Source organism: Amyelois transitella, chromosome 5, assembly GCF_032362555.1.
Source record: "Amyelois transitella isolate CPQ chromosome 5, ilAmyTran1.1, whole genome shotgun sequence".
NCBI classification, from domain to species: Eukaryota; Metazoa; Arthropoda; class Insecta; order Lepidoptera; family Pyralidae; genus Amyelois; species Amyelois transitella.
The window spans coordinates 6,245,377-6,263,320 of NC_083508.1; the positions used below are offsets into that span (position 1 = coordinate 6,245,377).

The 17,944-nt window shown below is 35.6% G+C and overlaps 2 protein-coding genes across 3 annotated transcripts; both read right to left on the minus strand.

The window, feature by feature from the left end:
• Positions 1 to 2,369: 2,369 nt before the first annotated feature.
• On the minus strand, positions 2,370 to 3,927 carry LOC106131823 (phosphatidylinositol N-acetylglucosaminyltransferase subunit P). The gene is made up of 3 exons (XM_013331034.2): positions 3,771 to 3,927; positions 3,261 to 3,389; positions 2,370 to 3,050 (listed from the first exon to the last, which is right to left on the minus strand). Exon 3 carries the CDS (start codon positions 2,926 to 2,928, stop codon positions 2,446 to 2,448), a length of 483 nt encoding a protein of 160 aa, XP_013186488.2. The 5' UTR covers positions 2,929 to 3,050; positions 3,261 to 3,389; positions 3,771 to 3,927; the 3' UTR covers positions 2,370 to 2,445.
• A 2,271-nt stretch (positions 3,928 to 6,198) lies between these two features.
• On the minus strand, positions 6,199 to 17,652 carry LOC106131864 (vigilin). Of its 2 annotated transcripts, none has more exons than XM_060954733.1 (18): positions 17,629 to 17,652; positions 17,287 to 17,353; positions 15,252 to 15,520; positions 14,728 to 14,943; positions 14,433 to 14,639; positions 14,132 to 14,347; positions 13,823 to 14,006; positions 13,376 to 13,506; positions 13,066 to 13,249; positions 12,027 to 12,980; positions 11,116 to 11,257; positions 9,595 to 9,739; positions 9,260 to 9,508; positions 8,590 to 8,727; positions 8,400 to 8,494; positions 8,007 to 8,220; positions 7,559 to 7,771; positions 6,199 to 7,064 (listed from the first exon to the last, which is right to left on the minus strand). In XM_060954733.1, the coding sequence occupies exons 3-18, from the start codon at positions 15,471 to 15,473 to the stop codon at positions 6,804 to 6,806; spliced, it is 3,771 nt and encodes a 1,256-aa protein (XP_060810716.1). In that variant the 5' UTR covers positions 15,474 to 15,520; positions 17,287 to 17,353; positions 17,629 to 17,652; the 3' UTR covers positions 6,199 to 6,803. The 2 variants fall into 2 exon arrangements, with proteins under 2 accessions (XP_060810716.1, XP_060810715.1); XM_060954732.1 differs by lacking the exon at positions 17,629 to 17,652 and adding an exon at positions 17,441 to 17,516.
• Positions 17,653 to 17,944: the final 292 nt, after the last annotated feature.

The following is a 17,944-nucleotide window of genomic DNA, read 5'->3' on the forward strand; positions in this document are numbered from 1 at the left end:
GTACATAAATCTTTTTAAAATTGGCAATCCATTAAATATATATATATATATATATATATTTCTTTTTTCATTATTAAATCTCATAAATATATAAATCTGAACAATGTATTCTCCCGTCCACATTCTATTCTAAGTATAATTTAATATTGTGAAGTTGACGTTGTTGGAGAAAATGCTGCAGTGCAGTTTGTTACCGCTTCTTCTGCACTGACGCCTTGGAAGCGGCAGTAAACTTAGTTTTTAAGTAATTTATTTGACGTCAACCAAGTTGTTAAACCATACGACAATTATTAAGCGATATGATAGTATCCTATAATAATGAATAAAAATTTTGAATTTGAATTTGAATTTGAGTAACCAGGAGCAACAGCGATCGCTGTGCTTATTCGTTCGCATTTTACGACATCTATGAGAAAGGGATGTAAGTGCTCCTGGTTTACGTGCCTTTGAAAAAGTACTCACTTTAAGTATAAAAGGGGTTTTGACAACATAATATGGATACAGTTCTGGTACCTACATGAAGTGCCATTGCTATGATAAACTCTTCGCGTAAAGGTCGCACACACCATTTTGTTTAAAAAAAAAAACTAGTTATGCCCGAGACTTCGTAACTACGTTGAAATAGTATTTTTTACCGTAACAATAATATTTTACCGATTTCACAAACTGCACAGGAAAAGAAGCTGACTTCTGACACACAATAGGTGTTTCTTCACTACCAGACAGGAAGCAGGAATATATGGGAAAGAGTTGAAGTTGGGCATATTCTAAATAGTGCCGAAAACCACACGTTCATGCATTAATTATATTCTACACACCGAACGTACAGTATGATTATATTATTTGTATGTACTTAGATAATTACAGAAAACATACTTAAACCTTCCAAGAGCGTCTGGTCTAGTGTCTGTACTTCGCACGAAATGTGAGAATATTTTACCTTCATTCTGAATTTCAACAGCAGCAGTTCTGTTCAGCAGAACTTCTCGCTCCATTATCATCAGATGAAGAAAAATAACTGAATAAATCAGTAGAGGATCGGAAATGTAGGTATGTATTTCATCTTTATAAGTGGCCTTAAATATTAGGTATAATTAAGGCAACTTATATAGATGAAGTACAATGAGCCCGTAAATACCATTAGAAAAACTGCAGAAATGTAATGTGTTATATATGTTTGTTTGATCAAGAGTTTCAATCGCAATGTGGTCACAAAAACTGAAAGGCTACGTTCAGTTGTTCGGCTTTATGTGAATTTGATATTCAAATATGTAGTGATAGGGTTCTAGCCCATCGCCTACAAGAGGATTACACGTTTATAAGCCTATCCCTTAGTCGCCTTTTACGACATGCGTGGGGAAAAATTAAGTGGTTCAATAGTTTCGGGTGTGCCTTGACTTTACCTTAGAGTATCGACCTAATGCTATGACTTAATTAGGTAGGTAGGTATATACTTATAATCCCTTGACTGACGGGTCCAAGGACATGACAGATATTTCATTCCCTTTGCCTTTTACTTAAGAGTAACTATGCAATAGGGACCTATAGTTTTCTTTCCTACTGTTGAAGGAAAATACACAGCTATGAAGGTTTTTGTAAGTCGTGCGTGTAAAACAATGAATATGCCTCGGTCTAGTTACAAACAGGCGCAGAACAGCCTTAAACCTTTCCACAAAGTATCGCGTGAGGATGAAATACAGTCAGTCAGTGTCTAGTCGATTTGGTTAGATAACGTCAGTAGCCGCGTAAGCAGTTTTGGTACATACATAGCTACATACATATAGTCATGCCTATATCCCTTGCAAGGAAGACAGAGCCAACAGTCTTGAAAAGACTTTAAAGGCCACGTTGAGCTGTACGGCTGAACTGACGTCATTGAGATTCGATTAAGCCATCGTCTACAAAAAGAAACCCAAGTATAATAACTTTTATAAATTAGGAGTGCATGAAAAAGTAATTATTCTTCGTCACTATCGATAGTTAAGGCAATGGTATCGATAGCTTAGTTACCGTCAATACTATTGACACCCAATGATACAATCGTTAGTATTGAAGCTCAATATCGAAAGCGATAATCGATAGTTTCGATACTAATGCAATAACTAACGATGCTGTTTAGTTTTGCTTATTGACAGTAACTGTGTTCTTTTGTTTTGTTGTATTCTTGTATTGTTCTTCTATCTCCCCTTCCTCGCCATCTTAGCCTTCCTTCCCTTCTTTAATATACAATACTATCAATAGTAATAAGTATTGTAGTCTATCAATACTATTGCACCAACATGAGTTATCAATACTCTATAGTATTAAAAAAAATATATGCTCGTATTGAGAGCCTCCTTTTTTATTTATTTCTACTTTAATTTTGTTATTAAATAAAACATATTTTTATTTTCTGAGGGAGATAATTTATTGAAGAGGCATTAAAACAAAAAAAAAAGTCAATATTTACTTCGAAGTTTCATTATTTAAATACATTTTTCTGCACACCATTGATATATTTAAATCATGCAATGGTGGAACTGTATTTTCTTGATATTCTCTGGGTGATAGTACACATCCTTTACGGCATTTACTTACATCAGTACAACAACAGACAGTCTCAACATTGCAAGGCAGTTTACTATCTGCACTAGCATACTGTGAAAAGGAATCTTGAATTGTATTTATACTATCTATTTTAGTTGTTAGTATTAAATTAAAACTAGGATAAATAAAAAATGCATACAAGGTTAATGCTACAAGGCACTGTATGGGGACTGCAGTTGACCAATATTTTAGTGGGTAATAATAAATACTAAAATAATGCAAATAATAATCAGGGACAAATGCCCAGATTAAATAAATACCCATCAAAGTCTTACTGAAAACATACATAAAAAATCCATACAAGGACCTTGCTGGAGTTGGTGCAGGCGTATGTTCAGGCATCGTTTTCTAATTGCAGCTAGCTTGTTGAGAACAAATCTATTGTCTTTAATATCAGTAAAACATTCTTTAGAAATGCATTAACAGCAACACATAATTTTTTGAAGTCTTCCCCATAAAATATTCTGAAATTTAAAAAAAAACTTGTATTTATTAGTTGGTCAGGTTACAAGTTGACAAGTCCAGGATGCGCCCAGGACTCCTAGGTAAGTCAGATTTTTAAAAGTTGAGGTGTCCCTTTGCGCATTCTAAACACTACACAGCCACTGAAATAGTAAAATGTTATTAAGGCTTGAAATAGTTACAGAAAATGTAGATTCATTTAAAATACTAACACAATCAATTCCAAACCACTAGCAGTTATCTCCCTATGCACACCACTTCCTTTTAGCTCCTTGTCTACTTTTAATACTTCACTAGCTATTGAAACATGTTCAGGAGAAGAGAATGGTATATTAATACACCTGCAACAAGCAAAGAACAAAAATTGTATACATTAGACTGTATGTTGCAATAATAACGACAAATAAAATAAAAACTTTAACAGATATCGACCAAAAGTTGAAAAAACTATACTGGAATTAGATCACAGAGCTCCAAATCTTGCTCGGTGAATGCAACTTGGAACTCGCAAAGAAAAGAGGAAAAACCGGAAAACAACCTGTGTTCTACGAAAGACGGCTTAACTTATTATAAATGCGAAGTGAGTTTGTTCACAGTTAAACCACTAAAGCGATCTGCTTGAAATTTTACATATATTGTAGAGTACGAAAAATAACGTAGGGTTGAACGGGCGGAGCGGCGGGTGAAAGCAAACAGGTAGGTCATGCATCTCAAAAACTTACAATTGCTTTTCACTTATTTCTACCATTCTATTGAAATAATTTCAAGATAGATATCCAGTTATACAGAGCTTAAATTAAAAATTAAAATTTTTTGAAAGAACAAAATAATAGGGATGATCGATATTAATCCATGTTGAATAAACATCGATGTTTAGCTGGAAAATATCGATGTTTTGACATCGATATTATGACTTCAATATTATCGACACGTCGATGTTTTATGAATAAATATATCAAAAAAAATTGTACTTACAAAAGAATAATATTTTGTCTGGTCAACGTGACACAAATATGCCTATGGAATTACAATTTTATTTAAAAAGTCCGGTAGCTGATTTAAAACAAGACCCATTACCTACTTCTATGGAAAATAGTAGAATCCACCCTTCCAAATTTAATTAAAATAGCTCTTGAGTATTTGTGTTGCACAGTTACATCCAAAGTTTCAGAAACGGTTTTTTCTAAAGCTGGCCAACTCCTATACCAGCAACGTAACCGTTACATACATACATACATAAACTCACGCCTCTTTCCCGGAGGGGTAGGCAGAGACTACCTCTTTCCACTTGCCACGATCCCGATCACGTAACCGATTGAAGGGAAAAACCATTCGAAGTATTTTTTTTTTACAAAGTGTGGACAAAAGATACTGGGATTGTTAATATTTTTGTTTAACTTTTGTTATTACTGTTACAATGAATAATTTTCATAAATATAATAGACGGTTTTATTATATTTATACAAAACATCAATATTTTACGTTTTGATGTTATACATCGATTTTTTTTTGATCCGATGTTAACATCGATGTTTTCTTAATATCGATCATCCCTACAAAAAAATTTAATCAAAGCCACAGATATTGATATCAGAACTTGTTAACGTTACCACATTTAAACTCAATTAACGGTAAATAATGTTAGTTAGAAACGTTATTTTCATTAAGTTATAACTGATTCCGTTATAGGCGTGATATCTTTAATAAAATGTTATAAAATTATGTAACGTTTTTAAATTATTTTATATATCGATACCAATTAACGTTAAAAATAGCAATACCAATTAACTTTATAAATAACGTTATAATTTACGTATCGTTATGTAAATCTGTCTGTTTTATTAAATACAGGTAAGTACTTAAAGTTTGTCTGTTTATCGCAACTGTACGATACGCAACGCGATTGGAAGTGTTCACGGCGAATCCGCTATTAAATCAATAAGTAACGTTATGTGGAATTACCGGTTTACTGTTACTATAAATATAACAGTATAAGGAGCCGATGAAACAGTAAAAATATCGTTATCCAGCATAACGGTACGTAATATATAACGGTAACCTTGTTTGACAGTTAAATTAAATAAATAAATATAATATATATATTTATACGGGACAAATTACACAGATTGAGTTAACCTCGATGCAAGTTCGAGACTTGTTACGAGATACTAACTCAACGATACTAAATTTTACAATAAATACTTATACATAATATAGAAAAACATCCAAGACCCAGGTCAATCAGAAAAAGTTCTTTTCTCATCATGCTTTGGCCGGGATTCGAACCAGAGACCTCCGGTGTCACAGACAAGCGTACCACCGCCGCGCCACAGAGGCCGTCATAAGTAATAACGACACCAATTTTTTATCCGTTATTCAAGACCTGATTAATACTTATAGGAATCAAAGCCATAGATATATACAATACAGATAGGTAGGAAATTCATTGGTTTACCGTTTAGTTCTTTTGTAGGCGCGTACCGCTAGTATCGCATCTGCCACTAGTGATGTGCACTGTGCAAGCCAAGCTAATGTCGACAAGCTAGTGGTGTACCAACTTGATATCGAAAAATAATGCAGCGGTTTTCCTATGTATTGTACTTTTATTTTATGAGAATAAAACAAAAGTTTATTATTTATGTACATAAATCTTTATTTACAAATAGATTTATTTTTAAAATAGGATGGAAGGTATAACCTTAAAACGTCAATATAATTTATGTATCTATAAAAGCTTCCTTTCTCCTTCACGCCCCAGCCCCCGCATTTTTTTTCCGAACCAACTCTTTCTTTCCGAACCAACAATCTTGATAAGACTGGAATGCCAAATTCGGCTATACGGCCTAACTTTAGGTGGCTATTTTAAATACTATCTCTGTTATGGCCTGTGACAAAGGTATTTAGGACATCAATCAGCTACACAAAATAATGTAAAAGATTTTATTAATATTTGAAACACATTTCACTATGTACAAATTATTTTGTAAAAATATTTATTCTTGTCTTAATATTTATTGATTTATTATCATAGGCAACACTTATAAAACATACTTATATAGAAAAACGTAATCATGAAACAAATTATGAAAAAAATAGAAAATTTTATGATAAATTTATGCATAAGTACATCATAATTGACTACATAAAGATAGTTATGTAGTCAATTATGATGCACTAAGTTAAAATGATAATACATACCTAATTCAACATAATCAAAAAATTTGTCGAATGTATTTCATTACAGATTTTATATATTAGACATATGAATAACACATGGCATAATCAAATACTAATGAAATAATTATAATCGATTAGCCTTCTTTCAACCATAGAAAAAAATACCAGAAAAAAGATCATTTTTATAATAGTGATCAGGTTGAAATTAAAGAAAAATTAATTATTATTAGCGAGAATAAAAAAAGGGAGAGAATAATTGATCACATTCCCAAATTAACCTTTAATCCATGTTCGTAGCAAAATAGAGTAGCGAGAAGATATCAATAAAAAGGTTACACGGGTTAGTAGCATACAGCAAAATTCATACGCAATTGAAAACTGTCACCATCTGAGGCAACATGTAGACGATCGATCACTTACTATCGCGTCGCAACTCCCCTTATTTATGCTAAAAGGGTAAATCAAGCATTGTAAATGGCGCATCATTACCGGCTTTAAAGTTCGCACTGTTGAAATAAAAAGTGAAAAAGTTTAAATACATGATGCGAGCTAAACGTTGAAAGGCTGCGGCATATGATTTAGCGGCGAGGCCCCCAGGCGGCCGGCTGCGGCTGCGCGCTCGCGGCGGGCGGCGCGCGCGCGCTGCCGGGCATGGTGGGGAACTCGTGCGTGGAGGCGGTGTCGGGCGCGCGCTGCTCCCAGGGCCCGCCCGTCACCACGAAGCCGGCCGGCGAGGCGGCGGAGGGCTGCGGGGGCGCCGCGCTGTCTCCGCTCAGGTCGCCGAAGTCGCCTAGAGAAGGCGCCGCCGGCCGCTGGTAGCGGTCCGCAACGTCTTGCAGCTGTACAAAATTTACACTATATTATTAAACTTTATCGGGAAGATAACTAATATTGACAGGAATTGCCAGTTTTAAAGAAACGGCTATAATAGTTAAGACGTTAGCGCATTCAGACAAATGAAGTTACCTTATGAGTCAAACAGGAATCGCTTTGTGATAAAACTTGGCCATTTCGTCAGAGAGGTGAGGATGTGACTGAGACTAAAGCCGAGAGGAAATAAGTGAAAGCTTATTGCCAAATGCAATTAAGAACTTTATTCTTTTGCAATTAAGAACTTTCCATGGATTCTTATCTTTTTATAATTCAACAACAACAATTTTGGATAGCTGAAATAAATATACTACATATATCCAAAATCAAAATATTAGATTCATACCACACTTAAACTTCTTGTCCCAAGTGTCTCAAGTCTATATGATATTCTAATGTATATACAACAATGTCAATAACATAAAGCAGTAAGTCAATAACATAAAGGAGTAACTAAACTTACATATTCCTCAGCCAAATTGAGTAAATGATCCTTGGCATCCAAAACATTGTCTTCGTCGCCAATAATGACCACAATGCTGTCTTCGCTGTTCTTAGGGAACCGAATATACACTTTATAATCGTCCATAATACGCTTAATGTTCCTGCCCTTGACACCAATAAGCCGGCGATGTACACGTGGGTCGATTTCCACTTCATCGCGGAACTGGTGGTCCTGTAATTGTTATAAATTATTTTTACCATTTCAAACTCAGAATGGTAAATATGTCTTTAAATTCAGTTACTCAGAAAGAGAAGCAGCTGGAACATACTATGCTTTTCTTCGCCCGCCAACCAGCATGGAAGCAAATCTTTTCAGTTTCCGATATGAACGAAGTACATTTTGGAGAGACGTATTAAAGCTTTGTGATCTCAAAAAAAAAATAAATAGAACATGATGGAAAACTTACTAGTTGGTGGACGATTGCCATAATGGCTTCCTTTGCCTGATGTGCCTTGTCCTCGTAACCTTGAATGGTGATGATATCATCCTCAGGCTCGCCGCGCTTGGGTAGGTTTATTTGTACTCCATAATCGTTGCGAATTTTAATTATCACAGCGCCACCCTCGCCGATGACCAACGGATGGTATTCAGGGTCCACTTTGAATTTCAATTCAAATGACCTGCGTATTGGTATTTGAAAGTTAGACACAATTCATTAAAAAAAATTGTCTCTAATGGTAAATAGTTATGTGGTCGTAAAATATCTTCTTTATTAATTAACAAGTCTTAAACTAGACCATACTCATGATAAAAAAGACAAAACACATGTAAAGGAAGGTAATGCCGTGAAATTATTTACCTGAGAAACCTATCTTTTTTTTCTTTTTCCATTTCAACAATCTTATCTGTTAATGCATGTTTAGCCTTTTCCACATTGGTAGGAGTCCCTGTAACCTAAAAAAACAAAAAATAATATGAAACTTTCTTTTGGAAATTCCTAAAGGAGCAAAGTCTAAATAAACAAAAAATTAAAATTGATTAATATTTACCTTGACAATGTCACTGGTTTCATCACTTGGCGGCAGAAGGATATGAACATCGTACGTTTGCATTAACTCCCTTCTCTTTTGACCGGCGAGCAATCGATGTAGTTCGTTTGGCACTTCCACATCAATTTTTATAGGCACCTTATGTAATAATAATAATTAACATTATGCTGTAATATTAGCAGGAAATAAGGCGCCCAGGGATCTTTACTAGAAGTGAGGATGTTATCAAGACTAAAGCCAGATGTTGAAGATTCCCAGGGAAATAACAAGACTCGGGAGTGACAGAACAATAAATTGTGCAGTGCTGTTGGCTTTTCTAATTTCATCTATCTCATAGCCTCACTCTCTCATCTTTGCATGTTTACAGTTGCCCTGAAGCTGCAACACAAGGGCTTTATGTTGCAGCTTCAGGACCCGTTGGCCGCCTTCTGTCTAACAACATCGTTTTCAATTAGTCTTCTCTGCGACAATCTCACAATCTGTGTCTTAATTTTCGTCATGACTACCAAAAAGCGACGCCAACTAACGATACTCCGAAAAATGACAATGAACAAGATTGTAACTTAATGACAGTCTGTGTACTTAATGTTGATTGGTATTGTTCATGAGTACTGAGCTAGTGATAGAATTGTTAAATAAGAAAACAATTTTAATTACAAAATTAAGTTACCTGTTCCAGTAAGGCTTTCTTAGCAGCTTCACAGTTCTCCGGGCGTCCTGTAATCCTGATAGTATTATTAGGTCCGGGTTCAACTGGCTCGTCTTCATTCCTCAGAAGAGCTTCGGCGCCTTCGGCATAGTCACGATCAGGGAATTTGATCTGCACATCATGCTCGGCACTGATGTCCTTGACTTTGGAACCACGAGCACCCATAACGGTGCGGTGGTGCTTTTGGGGAATCACGCATTCTATCGTCACCTGTAATAATTGTATACAGTAAGTAAGTCACTAACTGATTTAGGATACTATAAAGGACATTTGACAAATTTCACATTATTAACTACCTTGGCTTCCAAGTCTTCAATTATCTCGTTGATGCGGATCTTGGCAGCTTCGATGCATTCTTTAGGTCCCTTTAGCACGACTCTGTCGCTATTCACGCCTTGCCGAGGGAATGAGATCTGTACTCCACCACAGTCATCGGCAATCCTGTGTGGTTAAGATAAACGTAAATTTTGAAGTCCTTTTAAACTTTATTGTAAAATTATAATTCAAAATAATATGTTAGTTACTGTTAATCGTTATACATTTACACATGAATTTGTGTTTCGTTAAACGTCTTTCATTTGTTTTCTTTCTTCTGATTTTTCTGATTGTGTCACTCAGTTTACAAAATGGAAAACTTGAAATATCGCGTTATCTACGAGTACGAGTTCCAACGTGGCACCAGAGCTGTGGAAACGGCTCGCAGGGTTATTGATGTGTATGGCGATTGTGTGACGTTTTCGTCCTGGAAATTTCGACCTGCAAAACAAACCCCTTGGACGGCCACAACCCCTAGTTGATAATGAAGAATTGAGGGCTATTATGGAAGCGTAACCATCTTCCTAGTTAGCTTCAAGTTTCGGTGTTTGTAATAAAACTATTTTAATCCACTTGATGGAAATTGGGAAGATTAGACACTTGAAAGGTGGGTACCTAACGAATTGAGTGAAGCAAACTGGCAAACGAGTGTCGACTGCTGCGTTACAGTACTTAACCGACACAATAATGAAGTGTTTTAACTCAAATAATGATTTGATAATGATCAGGTTATGACCTGTGATGAAAAGTGGATTCTCTAAGATAATCGGAAACGCTCATCGCATTGGCTGGACCCTGGCCGGCCAGCCCAATCCTGCCCCAAGCGAAAATTGACCCAAAAATTTACTTGTACGCGTTCGGTGGACTAGTGCCGGTGTAGTCCATTACAGTTTTCTTAAATCTGGCCAGACATTTACGGCAAACTATGATGGTAAGGCTAGCTGCTAAACAACCGAGGCTAGTAAATCGCTCCACGCCACTGCTGCTTCACAACGCTAGACCACACACTGGGCTACAAAATTAGAGGAGCTCAAAGATTTTATATTACAGGGAATTTTATATTTTAGTAAAGGGATCAGTGAACAGTGAACCACCCATGAGATGGCAAAAGTGCATAGATAATAATGGTTCTTACTTTGATTAAATATAATTATTTAATTATATAATTATTTTTGTAGGCAACCTTCTTGTACGCCATAGCAATGGTTGTCATGGTTTTGTTGGTTAGATAAAGAATGTCAGATATAATTTTTATTGTCAAATATTTTTATATTATGTTGAATAATATAGTAATTTTAAACTGATTATTTATCTCCTCTTTTCTCCTTCTATCTTCTGTAGGAGTGACTAACTTTGTGACTATACTTCCTACAACTAACAACCCCTAAGAAAAAATAATTATATTATTCCTACAATTTTAAAAATTTACAACATTTTGTTCCTCCTCGTATAAAACCTATACCAATTTCATATGTAAGCACCTAATATTATGCTGACAATACCTGCGCAACACTTCGCCACGTCGCGCCACAAAGTGCCGGTGGTGTCGCGCCGCCACCGTCATCTCTCCCTCCGACACGTTGCTGATCTCGGCTACGGCAGCTTCCAATTGCTTTTTAGCTGCTTGTACTTGCTCCTCGCGGCCTAAATACAAACAGTTCAGAATTTTACCAACATAATTTTTAATATTATCTGCACCCAATTTTGTCATTTTAAGGGTTTCGTACCTTTTAGGTACGAAACCCTTAAAGTAACGTAAAGCTAATATTTTCACGAATTATAAATTTCCATTGCTACCGTAACAAGAAAAACAAAAAAAAATTAAGTTATGTCTGCCTCCATACAATAAACGTGTTTTCTTCCTATTTCTTTTGTTCAATATGAGAAACAGTAACAGAGGTAGACTTACAATTTTACAGAATATAAGTTGTATTTTACTTTTCAAAATAATTACATAAAATAAATTAAAAGTGCCGTGTGGCTGGCATAAATATAAAAAGAATAGGATCACTCCATCTCTTTCCCATGGATGTCGTAAAAGCCCACTAAGGGATAGGCTTATAAACTTGGGATTTTTCCTTTAGTCAATGGTGCTAGCCCAACCTGCCACTATTTGAATCTCAATTCTATCATAAAGCCAAACGGCTGATCAGCCTATCAGTCTTTCAAGACTATTGGCTCTGTCTACCGTATCTATAGCCATGACTATATGAATGAATGAAAAAATTATCAAAGGGGAAGCTTCTACACAACAAACACAATTCTTTTTATAGATAATGATACGGAACCGTTAGTGCGCGAGTCCAACTCGCACTTGGCCGGTTTTTTATTTTTAAACATGTTCCAATCGCAAGTAATATTAGACTTTTGCAATAGTTATGTTTGTGCTTTGATAGTTAGAAGTAAAGTTTACCAATAATAAATATAGCTTCCTTATCTTCATCCTTTTCTGTTGGGAATATGATACGCGCACCAGTCTGCTCCCGAATCTTTTTAATATTAACACCATTCTTTCCGATCAGGAACTTGTGGTGTTCAGGTTTGGCACGGACATGGGCAGTGTGGGAAGTGAGCTCCCGCTCGGACGCGTGCGCCAGTAACTGCTGTTTGGCTTTCTCGACATCTTCAACGGGACCTTTTATAATAACCTTATCACTCTCGCTATCGGCGGCCGGAAACTTGATTAGTACGCCGCCACAGTCTTCCATAATAGAATGAATGAGTTTACCGCCGGCTCCGATCAATGAGTTGTAATACTTTGGCGGTATTGTTACTTCCTCAGTCACTATATTAGCCTTCTCGTTGTGTATTTGTTGTATCCTCTTTACGGCCTCCTCGACATTCTCGCGCTTGCCTCGGACAGTTATAACATCGCTGTCATCACCTTCAGCAGGAAGATCGATCTGGGTTTGAGTTTCATCTCGTATCTTTCTCAGATTAACACCACCCTTACCAATGATGAATTTATGGAATTGTTTGAAAATAGGTACTTCTTGCACGTAAGATGATTCAGCAATCTCTTTCAGTAGTTTGTGTAGAAACTTTTCACACTTTTCAATATCCTCTTGAGGTCCTCTTAACTTAATTGGGCTTCTTTTTTGTCCTTGATCAGGAAGAGTAATAAGAACGCGGTCGAATTTTTCTCGGATTTCCTTAATTTTTTCTCCTCTTACGCCAATTAGTGACTTAATGTATCTATGATCAACATAAACCTCTTTTGTTCTTTCGTTTTCTAATTTCATTACCATCTCCCGAAGCTCCCTTTCTGCATCAGCAACACCTTGGTGGCTGCCCTCAATACGAATCACATGATTACCTTCATTTTCAATATTTATAACTACACCAGTCTCATCCTTCAGTCTGTTAACTGCAATAAAACATAACCAAATTTATTATTAGTATATAACAATTTATTAAAAAAATTTAATTTATTAAACAATAAATTAACTTACTGTTAGATCCACTCTTGCCTATGATGTGCTTGAAGAACTTGGGGTCAACAGAGAGTTCGACGTAGGTTAGAGTGTCCAGCAAATTTTTCACAAAGTCATTCAGTTCCACCTGGGCTCTTTCCACTTCTTCTGGGGGGCCATCAATCTTAACCTTATCTTCAGAATGCGTTATATCAACATGGACCTGACAAGAGAAGAAACAGTATATTATTAATTATTCACTGTAAATATAAAATTTTAAGTTAAATATGATTTACCACTGCATTTTAAATATCTTTTTAAAAGATTATTGATACCTTTCCGCGCATACCTTAGAGAAATCCTGTGTGATCTTTTTGATGTTAGATCCATTTTTTCCAATAATATATTTATGTATCCAAGTAGGAGCATCCACGGTGGCAGTTTTCACAGAGTTTGCTTTCTCGCACACCTTAGACAGAGCTGTAAGAAGAAACAAATGTTTCTGTCACAATTTTTATTTTATTTAAATGAGATATAAATAAATAAATAATTATATATGGGACAAATTAAAAAGATTGAGTTAGCCTCGAAGTAAGTTCGAGACTTCGTGTTACGAGATACTAACTTAACGATACTACATTTTATAATAAATACTTATATAGATGAACATCCAACACCCAGGCCAATCAGAAAAAGTTATTTTCTCATCATGCCCTATATGCTTGACAAATTACGATAGACTTCCAAGTTTATATATTATTGTGAATAGTTTTCAATTTAAATAAGACATACTCACCCAAGCCAATTTTATTGTGAGGACCATGGAGAGTGATTGTGCCAGTTGGAGAATCAGGTGGAGGCATTTCAACAGACACACCAGTTTCCTTCAGAATCTCTTGGATGGTCGTACCACGAGCGCCAATCACATACTTGTGCTGAGATTTAGGCACCTCCACCCTTACAGTGGAGCATTTCTTTGCCTAAAACATACCAAATTATTGTATTTTTTTATATAAATATGACGCAGATAAAGACATATCAAGTAATAACTCAATTTATTTTTAGGCATAATCATCATAGAGTAAACTTTGATAAAACTATGTACCATATCTTCATAAATCTGTTCGATTTGCGCCTTAGCAGCGAGCACTCCATTCTTTTCACCGGCAATGACAATTTCGTCGCTCTGCGTGGAAGCTGGCGGGATATGAATGCGTGCACCGGTTTCGTTGCTAAGAGCAGCGGCACGCTCGCCGTAAGGTCCTTGAATGAACGGGTGGTAGATCTTTGGCACAGTGATACGCTCCAGAGCTTTGCGTGACTGAAATTTCAATATAACAATCAGATCAAACTCAACACAAAAAATTATAGTACATATTTATCATCATAAAATATATTAAAAATACCTGTTCTTCTGAGCAAACCCTGATTTCGTGCTCAGCCTTTTCAATGCCCTCCTTGGTACCTGTTATAGTGATTGTTTCACTGTTATCAGCGATGCCTGGAACACTGATTCTAGTAGCAGTCACTTTCTCCAGCTCCTTCAGTTTTTGTCCTTGCTTGCCTAAGATCCAACGGTGGTGTTCCTTAGGAATCGAAATTTGCTTGCTAGCCTAAAAACATAGTTAAATTATATAGGACAAAGTATCCAAGACATAATACCTATAAGGAGAGAATAATTGTATTTAAACTTAAAATTACCTGTTGCTGGAAATGAGTCAAAATTTGACGCCTCGCTTCAAGAACAGCACTGTGCTTCCCTGTGATAAGAAAAGTCAGACTGCCATCCTTGCTGGTTGATATTTCGATATGCGCTCCAGTGTCCTTTGTAATAGCCTGGCATGTTCTCAAAGATTCACCTTCTCCGAATGTGTTGGCATTATCCAATTTCCTTTCCTCATATGGCACATGGAAAACCTTAAATATTATTTTTTATATTATTTCAAAAAACACAATCATATCATATTATTAACATAGGATAAAAAGATTTATAATTGATCAAAATACTTATTTAAAAAAATATTGAGAACATGCCTTGAGTAGACAAAAATGTTATTGTGTGACAGCAATTTTATTCTTACATACATTTTCCATACCTATTTTAATACATAGTAGAATATGCCTGTAACATGTGCTAGCTTGAATCGACTCACGATATTTATCGATGTCTTACGTAATCGTTTACCACATGAGCATATTTTTTGATAATCTTACGTGGTACGCACCTGCGTGTGCAGAGAGGATCCAACACGAAGCTTATTGGTGACCTGCTGAATGCTGCGCTGAACAGGTGGCTGCGAGTGAGGCAAGGCCGGGAACAAGTCATCGTAGGCGTATCCCGGCCCGCTGTTATCGTAGCCCACGTTGTTCATTTCCTCCCCATGCACAGGTATTTCAGAATGAACAGGAAGCATATCTCCAACCATCATGGATTGCTGATGCATCATTTTTCGTCTCCTCCAGCAGTCCTTGTCCGCGCCAAGTCGTTACAGTACTGAATTATTAGAATGGTCTCAATGGTGTGAACAATGTACTTAACCACATTACAAATAATTAAAATTTGTATTTGCATCACATATTTGAACACATGTTACTTCTTTTACAATAAGAATTGAAGGACACAACGTGGATCTGTTTCAGTTGTAATGCCAAATTATTTATAAAATGTTTAAAAATGAATAATATATAATCACGTCTTTATCCCTTGCCGGGTAGACTGAGCCAACAGTCTTGAAAATACTGATAGGCAACTTCAGCTGTTTGGCTTACGGGTAGAATTGCCTGTCGCCTAAAAGAAGAAACGCAAGTTTATAAGCCTATCCCTTAGTCGCCTTTTACAACATCCATGGGAAAAAGATGGAGTGGTCCTATTATTTTTTCTATTGGTACTGGAACAACATTCATATTGACACTCCATATTATATCTTATAGACTATTTGTCCCAAAATTATTTGTTTTGGAATTTTTTATGTTCCAGAGAAATTAAATGTGACATTTCTTAATTTGATAATCATAAGCTTCACTAAATGTATTTTAATTGTATTGGTTAAAGTAAGGAACATTTTAATTAAAAAAGTTTTTATGACTGTCTTTATTGCATACATACAACCTTGTCTTTATAGCTCACAGTAGACAGAGCCAAGTCTCACATAAGCTAAAAGGACATATTTAGCTGTATGGCTTAATGATGGAATTGATTGAGATTCAAATAGTGGCAGGTTACTAACCAATCATCTAAAAGAAGAATCCCATGTTAATAAATACTTCATAATATGTAGAAGAACACACAAACATATCAATGCATAACTACTGGGTAATTTTTTTTTTAAATTTTGTCATATAGGTTTTTTGTAATCTAGGGATGCACTGAGAGGGGAACTCCCAAAATTCTCACAGAGATGAAAATGAGCAGCATTTCTCGTTTCACATTAAACAATAAAAGAGGCATTGAGTAAAAATTTTATTTGTTCATGTCAACAGCAAGAACTAAAGAACTTTTGTGACAACCCACATTAGGCACTTTCATTTATAGACTATATGTATAGAAATAAATAAATCCTTTTTAAATCCAGTTAGTAAAAGGTTTTTCAGTGCAGTTGTTCAATTAGCTGTATCAAATATTACCCAAGTCTCATCTTTCACATATCCATGGTTTCTAAGGCAAAACCATAGAATGTTGTGGCTCAGAAAATAATTATTTGATCTAATTATCTTCATAAGTAAGTTAGATCAAATAACATACTTACATACCTACATTGCTTCAAGTTTGACAATGACATACATTTAAATTATTTTTTAAAATAGTATTGATTTTTAAAGTATCATGAAAACCCTTATGAATATAACAATGATAGTTAAATAACAAATTAATTAAAGAGGAATTCAATTGATCAAGTGATTACAAAAAGATAAAATTATAAAATTGATAGCATTATCTCCATGCTAGCTTAATACTTTTAACAAGTACTTACGTTACATATTGTTGTGAAGAATAAAAATGAAAAATTACATTGTTTGTAAAAATAACATTTCAGTAGGTAAATATGTTATAAAATATAAGAGAATGCATATCTCAATAGCAATAGCTTTTATCATATTAACATACCGGCAAGACAATTATGCAGAGTTTTGAATGTGAACACTAATTGCTACTCTTTAACATAATATGAAAATGTGGTATCGGCATCTCAAATTGTGATAATACGTGTCACCTCCAACACATTTGACGTGGAACTCGTTTTAATAAAATACTGCACTTACCGTATGTACTGTAGCTAATCAACCTGTAAGTTTACGCCGTCGACGCCAGATTCAGTTATTCTTCCTCCTGCGCACAAATTTAAATGAAATTAGACATAAAGCTTCAAGAAAACAAAAAAATCCGAAAACTATTCAAGAGGCACACACATAGTACCGAGCGGCCGCGAGGAGAAAGATGAAAAAACCCATAGACAAGCAAGATAATCGTAATGTCAATCAATTATATAGTGGGTGACAGACACACAATAATCTGATTTAAGGGGGAAGTGCACCAAGATGCCCGTCGTATAACTTTCGAAGCATATGAAGTTACCCCACAATATTTAAAAATTTGTGAGTTACCCAAAATTCACTGTGATTCAAGGTATAGTAGGAGCGATGAATGATTCTGGCTCGACAGCCATAAATGAAAGATCTTCCACTAGGCTTGGCCTGGGGAACCGCGGTTTCAACAATGTTGAATCGGAGGTAGGATTTAGAATATTCGCTGTGATTGGCTGATGTCGTATGACGTTTGATGTCACCACAACGGCATAGAGTTCAGTATCTCTTCTAACCATGACATTGGCAGAATCATTGAAAGAACGGTGGAAGCCATAAAACAGAAAAGAAAGAAAGAAATTTAATGTGCCGTTGATCCTTCAAGTGATGTTTTTAA

What these genes read in the sequence shown, in the direction of transcription:
- LOC106131823 (XM_013331034.2), bottom strand. Translation starts at nt 2,928, where the DNA reads ATGCCTGAACATACGCCTGCACCAACTCCAGCAAGGTCCTTGTATGGA.
- LOC106131864 (XM_060954733.1), bottom strand. Translation starts at nt 15,473, where the DNA reads ATGATGCATCAGCAATCCATGATGGTTGGAGATATGCTTCCTGTTCAT. An exon ending in GGAAGCTATATTTATTATTG is followed by an intron (nt 11,258 to 12,026) that starts GTAAACTTTACT and finishes GTTTGTATTTAG; the next exon opens with GCCGCGAGGAGCAAGTACAA. An exon ending in CGTGGCGAAGTGTTGCGCAG is followed by an intron (nt 9,740 to 11,115) that starts GTATTGTCAGCA and finishes TTAACCACACAG; the next exon opens with GATTGCCGATGACTGTGGTG.